Source organism: Orycteropus afer, unplaced genomic scaffold (genome assembly GCF_000298275.1).
Source record: "Orycteropus afer afer isolate SDZICR_OR568_19922 unplaced genomic scaffold, OryAfe1.0 scaffold00210, whole genome shotgun sequence".
NCBI lineage: Eukaryota > Metazoa > Chordata > Mammalia > Tubulidentata > Orycteropodidae > Orycteropus > Orycteropus afer.
Window position 1 is genome coordinate 695,377 of NW_006921797.1, and position 10,000 is coordinate 705,376.

Consider the following 10,000-nt stretch of genomic DNA (forward strand, 5'->3'; position numbering starts at 1 on the left):
TAATTCAAAGTCATCAATTCTTCTTTAGTCTTTTTTATTCATCACCCAGCTTTCATGTGCATAGAAGTGATTGAAAATACTATGGCATGGGTAAGGCACACCTTAGTCTTCAAAGTGCTATCTTTGCTTTTTAACACTTTATAGAGACCTTTTGCAGCAGATTGGCCTTACGCAATACAGTGTTTGTTTTCTTGACCGCTACTTCCGTGGAGATTGACTGTGGATCCAAGTAAAATGAAATCCTTAACAACTTCAAACTTTTCTCCATTTATCTTGATTGTCCTTACTGGTCAAGTTGTGAAGATTTTTCTTTTCTTTATGTTGAGTATAATCATACTGAAGGCTGTATTTCGTCTTTGATTTTCATCAGTAAGTGCTTCAAATCAGCAAGCAAGGTTATGTCATCTCTATATCACAGGTTGTTAATGATTCTTCCTCCAATCCTGATGCCATGTTCTTCTTCATATAGTCTAGCTTCTCAGACTATTTGCTCAGCATACAGATTGAATAAATGTAGTGAAAGAATACAACACTGAAACACATCTTTCCTAATTTTAAACCAGGCAGTATCTCCCTGTTCTATCTGAACAAATGCCTCTTAATCTATATACACGTTCCTCATGAGCACAATTAAGTGTTCTCGAATTCCCATCCTTCACAGTATTATCCATAACGTGTTATGATCCACACACAGCTGAATGCCTTTGCACAGTCAATAAAACAGAGGTGTGGTAGTTCAGTTGTATGTCAACTTGACTGGGCCTGGTTGAGTGGCTGGGCAGATGGATGTAGTTATTACCTATGATGAGACTGGCAATCAACTCCATTGTGGGATCTACCACAAGCAGCTGAGTAGCTGCCTTTGAGATGTGGTCTGCTTCCTGTACATAAGAAGTCTTGGGGATAGTCTCTAGTTTATGGCACGCTTGGACCCTGAATGTAGCCGTGTCATTGTTCAGCAGCCTGCCACGCTCTGCCAACCTGGGGACTTACAATGGACTTAAATCAATGGCCTGCCATGTGGTTAGGGAACACAGGGACTGTGGCATTTTATTTGTCAACCTTGGGCTTGTTAGCCTCAGCAGCCAGTAGCTGCCTGGGTGAAGAGATGCCTCTAGCTTCAGTAGGCCATGAGCAAGAGGCAGAGCTGAAGCCCAAGGTCGAGAGGCTTTCACACGGCCCCGAGAGCCTGGCATTTTGAACTTGGACTCAAAGCCTCCAAACTAGGAAAGAATAAACTCCTGTCTGTTAAGGCCATCCCATTTGTGGTATATTCCTGTCAGGGTGGTACTAGGTAACCAGAACAAGAGGTAAACATCTTTCTGGTATTATCTGCTTTCACCCAAAATTTATCTGACATCAGCAATTATGCCCCTCATTCCACAGGCTCTTCTGAATCTGGCTTGAATTTCTGGCAGTTCGTTATTAATGTACTGCTGCAACCAGTTTTGAATTCTCTTCAGCAAAATTTTACTTGCATGTGATATTGATAATATTGTTCAATAATTTCCTCATTCTGTTGGATCACCTTTCTTTGTAATGGGCACAAATATGGCTAGAGGCAAGAAACATCACGGTCCCAGGCTAATTGGTAATTCTGCAAATTTCAAATATCCTCCCTTGTCATCCACCTACCACCATCCACATATGAAGCCCTGGAAGCCTGACATACAGCTGTTAGGGAGGCAGTAGAGTGGTGGGAAGCACAGACTCAGGAGTCAGACTAACTGATGAGATGCTCAGCTCTGCAATTCATTTGCTTTGTTACTTTGGACAAGAGAACATACCTGAAGAGCCTGGTCCTTATTAAGCACTATGTAATGCTAGTTATTAGTACCGTTGTTGGTGGTGGCACTGTAAAATGGCATTTCCACCACATGGCTCTGGCCCATCTCTCATGCTCTCTCCCCTCTGCCACATATTACTCTCGTAACTTATCCCCGTCGCTGCTTCCGCACATCTTCCTCCTCTCTTGGGCCATTTCAGGCTCAGCTACAAATCACAAGCACCAGAGGCCTGGGGCAGGACCACCTGGCCAAAGGGCACCTGGTATCTGAGAGAAGGAAGATTCTTATAAATTGGTTCCTCTGAAACCAATCAGGGAAAATCCTGATGCCTCAGAAAGTGATTCCTTCCCCTGTCAAGGGGAGTGGAGATTTTGCTACAAACTACTTGTTCCTTAGAGTAACAGCTTGAAACTGATACTCTCAAGGTCAGAAAGAAAATCACAGGGTCAATTCAAGCTCTATTTTTGAATGTTAAAAATCTTATTGGCCAAAATACATATCGTATCATTGATCACACTGATCAGGAGTCTTTCTTCAAGACCACTAGATCGTAAGTAAGTCTAAGAGCTAGAAATGAGTTTTTACAAAGCATCTAGATCAAAGGTCACAAACCCAAATATCCAGAGCGCCAGTGAGGTTGTTAAGTCAGAAAGGAACTGGAGCCAGCTGGGAACTGTGTGTCCAATGTAAAGAGAAACAGTGGATCTGTGTAAAGGGAGGGATGGTACTTGATTTCTGTCAATTACTATCATGGGCCTGATACTAGCAAAGGTTCTAATTGTTTATGAGAAGCTAGAAATTTAGATATTTATGTGTGGGCCAAGAAAAACACACCTGCAGGCCAGATATGGCCCAAGTGCTGCCAAGTTGCATACCTTGACCTAGACAGAATAGTGGTTCCCATCCATAACCCTCAGAGCCCTGGAGCTACAAAGCTACTGCACAGCGGTCACTAAATCCAGTAGGCACCATGCAGGCACCATTCATAGACTGAATAAATAACGTGTCTTGCTCATATAAGAACTACTTTTCTCTACTGTAAAAGTACATCATAACAATAACAAAGCAAACTTTATTTCCAACCTTCACTAAATGGATGATTTTTCATTTCACATTTTCTTAAATGAAGAGATTCCAAAAGCACAATGACTGTGAAATATACACAGATTTTATTTACATTAGAAAGGGAAGCCTCACATTTGAAATACTTACAACCACCACCCAGACTAGTTCTGCTATTTTGATTGCTGACCTCAGGAGAGATAAGGGGAAATGTCCCGAATATGCAAATCCACAGAGACAGAAAGTAAATTAGTGGTTGCCAGGGACTGGGGGAAGGGCAATAGGGAGTGATTACTAATAGGTACAGGGTTCCTGTTGGGGGTGATGAAAATGTTCTAGAGTTAGGTAGTGGTGACCATTGCACAGTCTTGTATATATGCAAAAAAATCACACTTAATTGTACACTTCGAAATGGGTAAGTTTTATAATATGTGAATTATACATCAATTAAAAGAGACAGAGAGAGAGAGGTCAAACAACTTGTCCAAGGTCACAAACCTTGCAGCTGGATGAGCCAGGAGAGGAAGCCAGGCTCCTGAGCCCTAAGCCAGTCTCCCTCTCCTCAACCTGAGAAGGTGTATTCTAACTCAAGAGAAGAACTATCCAAGAAGTGATATACAGCCTCGATGGAAAACCCAGGATAAATATGACCAAAACAAAATTTTGGACCAAGTTTTTTCACCATTACCTATTCAAAGTTTCACAGGAGCTCAGAGGCCGAAGAATCCTGGATAACCCCATACTCCAGCCCCACACCACTGCATCTCCTCAAATGTCTCTGATGAGGGGCTTTCAGATTGTGGTGGTAAGGAACTTGCTGTCCTGCAATGCTGAGTAGCACTGTAACTTGACAACTTAAGTTCTTCCTGCGTCGCTATGAAGCCTGCCCTCATATTTCTCTCATCTCCTGCTCTCACCCTTCAGAATGCTGATTCCCCTCTCCACCTCCTCCCCAACCTGCCTCCCTCAAACACTGCCACTGTACATCTCCATTGTAATCTCCCTTCTCCTCTTTGCTCCATTTCCACAATAGCTGGCTTCACTACGAACAAGAGTTTATTTACTTCCAATTCTTGCTCTCAGTCTGCAAGTATCAGTAAAGGATGACTGACTCAAGATGCAAACACAGAGAGCACACACAAGAAAAACAGGATTGAAAGAATTTGCCACTATGTCAAGTACTAGGCAGAGCAGGTGGTGGAGAAATGGGGCACGTATTCCATTCAGAACATTCTCAAATAACAACGGGAACCAAGGCCACTGAATATAGCTGTATAAGCTGTGTCCTGCAGAATTCCAAGGGTGCAATGCATAACAACCAGGTGGCATGTGGTGCCCACTGGAATTGTGCAACAGAGAAGCCTGAGGAGGCGCCAGTACCTCATCCCACAGGCACACGAAAATGCAGGTCCGGCAATTAGGAGACAAGGAGTATATTATAGATTGAATTGTCTCCCCCCAAAATGTGTATTGAAATCATGGCCCCTATATCTGTTAAAGAAGGAACTCTGGTGGCATAGTGGTTAAAACATTCAGCTGCTAACTAAAAGGTTAGCAGTTTGAATCGACCAGCCTTTCTGAAGGAGAAAGATGAGGCAGTCTGCTTCCATAAAGATTTATATCCTTAGAAACCCTATGGGGTAGTTCTACTCTATCCTAATGGGTAGGAATCAACTCAATGGCAGTGGGTTTGATTTCTTTTGGTTTTATACCTGTTAAAAGGAGCCCTGGTGTTGCAGTGCTGCTAACCAAAAGGTTTCAATCCACCAGCCACTCCTTGGGAGAAGGATGTGACAGTAGGCTTCTCTAAAGATTACAGCCTTCGAAACTCTATGGGCAGTTTTACTCCATCCTATAGGGTCACTAGGAGCTCTAGTGGCATAGTGCCTAAGGTATTTGACTGCTAACCAGAAATTGGTGGTTCAAACCCACCAGCCACTCCATGAAAGGAAGACTGGGCCAATCTACTTCCGTAAAGACTTACCACCTCAGAAACCCAAAGGGGGTCACCATGAGTCGGAATAGATTTGACAGCAGTGAGTTTGGTTTTTTTTTTTTTTTGGTATAGGGTCACTATTAGTAAGAGTCTACTTAATTGCAATGAGTTTTTTTTTTATATTGTTAATGTATAGTAATCGTCTTCTATAATGCAATCTAATGTAGCACTCAGTCAGCTACAGTCCTATCAGTGGAAGGTAGATCATCAATCTCATCATTTGTGAGTCATAAGGAACAGCACAGACATAAAGACAAGCAAGCACAAACAGGGAAGACAGATGCCACGTGAGGATCACCAAGGAACTAAGGACTGCCCAAGGCTACAGTCAAGGAAGGAATCCACATGCAAGACCCTGATTGGGACTTTTAGCCTCTGAAACTGTAAGAAAATACATTTTTGTTCTTTGAAGCCACCCACTTGTGGTATTCTGTTACAGCAGCACTAGATAATTAAGAGAATATGTCTTTCAATGACTCTATCAATGAATAGGGACTGAAAGCCCAACTGAGTTTCGTATACTTGATGTGCTTAAAACGCCCTGGGGTGGCAGTGTACCAAAAATGAGGATTACTCAGCCCACCCTCAGAAATTCTGAATCCTCTGCTCTGGGAAGGGGCTGAGGAAGCTGTGGTGGTATTTACTAACACGCAGCCCCTTGAGAAACTCTAGCAAACAAAGCTGAGGCTTAGAAGGAAAAAGACACTAAGAGGGCCAAGAAGAGATTGCATTATTGAGGGGAGTTCATTTTATACTTTTACATGGTTTGTTCCTTCCCTCCCAGCTCTAATTCATAAAGGATATTGTTTCTGAAGATCACTAATGATGGCACACATATATAATTCATGAGACGGCCTTCACTGGAAACTCTGACCTTGGTTATTCCACACCACAATTTTAAAGAGTCAGCAGAGAGACACTCTAGGATCTCAGATGAAATAACTATTCTGACAGCTTATTAAATTTACTTCCATCATTTGTCAATTCATGGGAAACCCACATTCTGGCTGATACAAGTCCGTCCTACCTATATATCAACATGGCAAACACTCTGACACCTACCTTGTGTTCCTCCTTCATCACCTGTTCGATGAGCTCAGATTTCACTGGAGGTTTGGAATACTGGCCTGAGAGAAGGCCATGTCCTAACTTAGTCCTGGACAGCAGGGAGAAACAAAAACAAACAGGTCATTGTTGTTTCTCCTTAGAGATGTTAAAATTACCTATGCATTTCAATAAGTACAGCAGCTTTCAGGTGGAACATTTTATCTTAACTACTCACAAATAACTGATTTCATTTCTTTGATTCTGAAAATTTTCAAATTGTCCTTATTTGAAAGATAACTTTATTAATTTCTTTCTTCTTATAAAAGTAACACATGATCATTTTAGAAAACTTTTTAAAAACAATGAAAAAAAAAATTGCCTTTCATTCTGCAACCCACAGACAAACACTATGACTGTTTTACTGGATTCTTTGTGGGGGGAGGGGGACCATCTGGCACTTACATCTGTGTGTTGAAATCTTGTGTTGGATCTAATGGAGAGTAGTCAAATATTCTTGGAAGGTTTCCTACATACCTAGAAAATGAGAAGCGACAGTCAAAACATAGGAAAAGAACAGAACCCAAACAGTACCGTACTGCTTTTGTGTCAAAATTAAACCATCTACCTGAGGAAAAGTGCTTCCAGAGACCCTGGACCTCCCTATAATGTTTCTCCTTTTCTCAGGGGTTCTCAACCAAGACTGCATCTTTGCAGTTACCTAAGAAGCTTTGTTTTTTAAAAAAATACAAACTGCTCTCCCCAATTAAAAAAAAAAAAGAAAAAAAAACAGTTGCCATTCAGTCAGCTGTGACTCATGGCAACCCCAAATATGTCAGAGTAGAACTGCCCCATAGGGTTTCCAAAGCTGTAAGTCTTTAGGGAAGCAGATTGCCTCATTCCCTCCCCCACCCCCCAGAGTGGCTGGTGAGTTCAAGCCTCTAACCTTTTGGTTAGCAGCTGAATGCTTTAACTACTACACCACCAGAGCTCTGGAGAACTCCCCAGGGTTTCCAATAGATGATTTTTCAGGAGATCACCAGGCCTTCCTTCCCAGGCACCTCTGGGTGAACTCAAACTGCTAACCTTGCAGTTAGCAGCCAAATGCATGAATCATTTGTGCCACCCAGGAATGTTATGATTTTACTGATCAGGACTGTCATTTTGGATTCTTCTAAAAGTTCCCCAGGAGCTCTGGTAGCATAGTGCCTAAGGCACTTGACTGCTAACCAGAAGGCTGGCGGTTCAAACCCACCAGCCACTCCTCAGAAGGAAGGTTGGGCAATCCTACTTCTGTAGTGATACCGCCTCGGAAACCCAAGGAGGGATCACTATGAGTTGCGGCCGACTCGACGGTACTAACAACAACAACAACAAAAGTTCCCCAGGTGATTCTAACATACAGCCACAGTCAAGAACCACCAATCTGTACCATCACAATTTTAACCTCAAAAACCAACAGAATACTGTTTAGGGGGTACTGAGTTTATGTTAATGGTGGTAAAATAATTTGGAAACAGATATGGTGATAATTGTACAATATGAATAATGTAATCAATGTCACTGAAAGATACATGTAAATATTTATGAATTGGCAAGTGTTTTATTATATATACTTGTACCACAATTAAAAAGAAAAAAAAAAGTAAAGTTTGGAACTGTTCCAAAAATCTTCAACTGTATAATACAAGCAGTCTTCAATTTACAATGCATCCAAGTTAGGAGGAGCCACACTTACGACCCTCTATTTATATTTTTTTGTGTATCTTATTAGCATTATATACTACATACATTGTTGCAGCATGTAATTTCTGATGTTATAATTCTCAGATATGTTTCCAACCCGAAAAGACAAATAAAGATCGGATTTATAAAAATACTGAAAATAAAAGACAATAATAAAACTTAAAAAAAAAAAAGTTTTCGACTTACATCAGAACTGACTTATAACAAAGTAGTCATCTGAACGTGACCCTGTCATAAGCCAGAGACTGCCTGTCGTAATAGTAATGACTACCATTTCTTGAGTGTTCCCATACTAGGAGTCTGTCTTCATCATATAAGGAATATGAGAAAGGTGTTATGATCATTATGCCCATTTGAGAGAGAAATCAGGGTAAGATTCATTAGGGAGCTCTTCAAAGTCACCAAGCAGTGCGTGATGAAACCCAAAGTGGAGCCAGCCTACCTGTCTCCAGAGCCGGGCTCTGACCACTCTGCTGGCTGTACCTGCTGCCCCTACATTGTCCTCTGAGGAATCCACAATCCCACAATCTAAATAGTTCCTCCTGACACAGCAGGGTTGATTTTAACACCTCTCTCTAGTCTTAACACACAATCTTTCCTTTCACTTCTTAAATCATTTCCTCCTTCACATCCTCTACTTTGTGCTTCATTATTCGTCCTTCAGTCTTCAACTCTCTCAGCCTGGAAGCTCTAGGAAGGAGCATTCAGCCCTTCATGAGCCCTACCCTGCCAGCATCTCTGGCCTCATCTCCCATCACCCTCAGAGCATGCAAGCTTGCTCCTGTTTCAGCATAATGACACTGCTGTCTCTGTCCCAGGACACTAGGAACTGCTCAGCAGCTCCCTGTCAGCTCTGTTTTAAAGTCATCTCCTTAGACACAACCAAAACATGGCCCACTCCCCACCATTCCATAATTTCCTGTCACCTGGCCCAGGCTGACATCTTTCTTAGCATGAATCACTATTTGCAATGATACAATTTATTTATTTTCTTTTCTATTTAATCTGGTTCTCCCACTAGAATGTAATCTCTATGAAGGAAAATGCACTAGAACAGTATCTGGTATGAAAAAAGGCACTCAATAAATATTTGTTGAATGAATAAGTTCATATTATGTAATCATACAACCAATCGATTTTAGAAACCAAAAGACTGCCTATAACCCAAAAGAAAAGGCACTACTGCAATAAAACCCTAGCAAAGAACACTAGTAATTAGCAATAGGTGGCATAATGCCTAAGGCATTTGACTGCTAAGCAGAAGGCGGTTCAAACCCACCAACCACTCCTCAGAAGGAAGGCTGAGCAATCTACTTCCGTAGTGATACTGCTTCAGAAACCCAAGGAGGGGTCACTATGAGTCGGATCTGACTCGACGGCAGTGTGTTTGGTTTTGGTTTGGTTATATATAACACAGAAAATCCTAAAACTCTTGAAATAAGACCAACATGAGATATATGAATCTTAAATCTAACAGACATGAAACACATTTTTTCCCTGAAGAAATACTTCAGAAAATTCTTCATCCAACTTTAGAGTATAAAAAGAATTTATAAAACTGCAAATTGCAGAGCACTATAAATGTTGGTGGACTTTAAGAACCCAAGTTTCTTCCATGCTAAAGGAGCTCTGGTAGCATAGTGCCTAAGGCACTTGACTGCTAACCAGAAGGCTGGCGGTTCAAACTCACCAGCCACTCCTCAGGAGGAAGATGGGGCAATCTACTTCTGTAGTGATACTGCCTCGGAAACCCAAGGAGGGGTCGCTATGAGTTGGGTCTGACTTGACGGCAAACAACAACAACAATTTAAAGAAATAATGACTATATAATACCAACATAAGGACATTCCTGCAACATTTTCAAAAATTATGGGGTATGAGTCATATAAAATGAAGCTACATTGTTCAAATGATGACAGTACAAGTATAAGACGTGGGAAATAACTTACTAAAAAATATGATACATATTTGTATGTTCTGTAAGAATTCCCAGGGGTATAGTAGAGCTGACAAGAGACAAGGTTGTAGTCACTTCTTGGTCACAGCCAGCTACCCAGGGGGAGGGAGTAGTTGAACCTGTGGGCTCAGGACCATAGTCACAAGGGACATCAAGTTCAATTAGCATAACATACTACACAAAACATTCTTCTACCTCCTACTTTGGCAAGTAGCAACTAGGATCTTAAAAGCTTACAAGCAGCCATCTAGATGCAATGATGGGTCTCTCCTCATCCAGAGCAAGAAGAATGAAGAAAACCAAAGATTCATGGAAACAATTAGTCTTCACGACTGGTACACCATGCAATCCTCAGCCTATACGACTATGAGACCAGAAGAACTAGACGGTGCCCGGCTACCACTGTCA

At 41.5% G+C, this 10,000-nt stretch overlaps 1 protein-coding gene across 1 annotated transcript in view; it reads right to left on the bottom strand.

Moving 5' to 3' along the window:
* The window catches only part of USP13 (ubiquitin specific peptidase 13), a 164,015-nt gene that overhangs the window by 54,222 nt on the left and 99,793 nt on the right, over nucleotides 1-10,000 (bottom strand). Inside the window, exons 9-10 of the mRNA XM_007948269.2 lie at nucleotides 6,355-6,426; nucleotides 5,908-6,001 (exon numbers count right to left, since the gene is read on the bottom strand). Coding sequence (XP_007946460.1) covers nucleotides 5,908-6,001; nucleotides 6,355-6,426 — 166 coding nt within the window. The remainder of the gene's footprint in view (nucleotides 1-5,907; nucleotides 6,002-6,354; nucleotides 6,427-10,000) is intronic.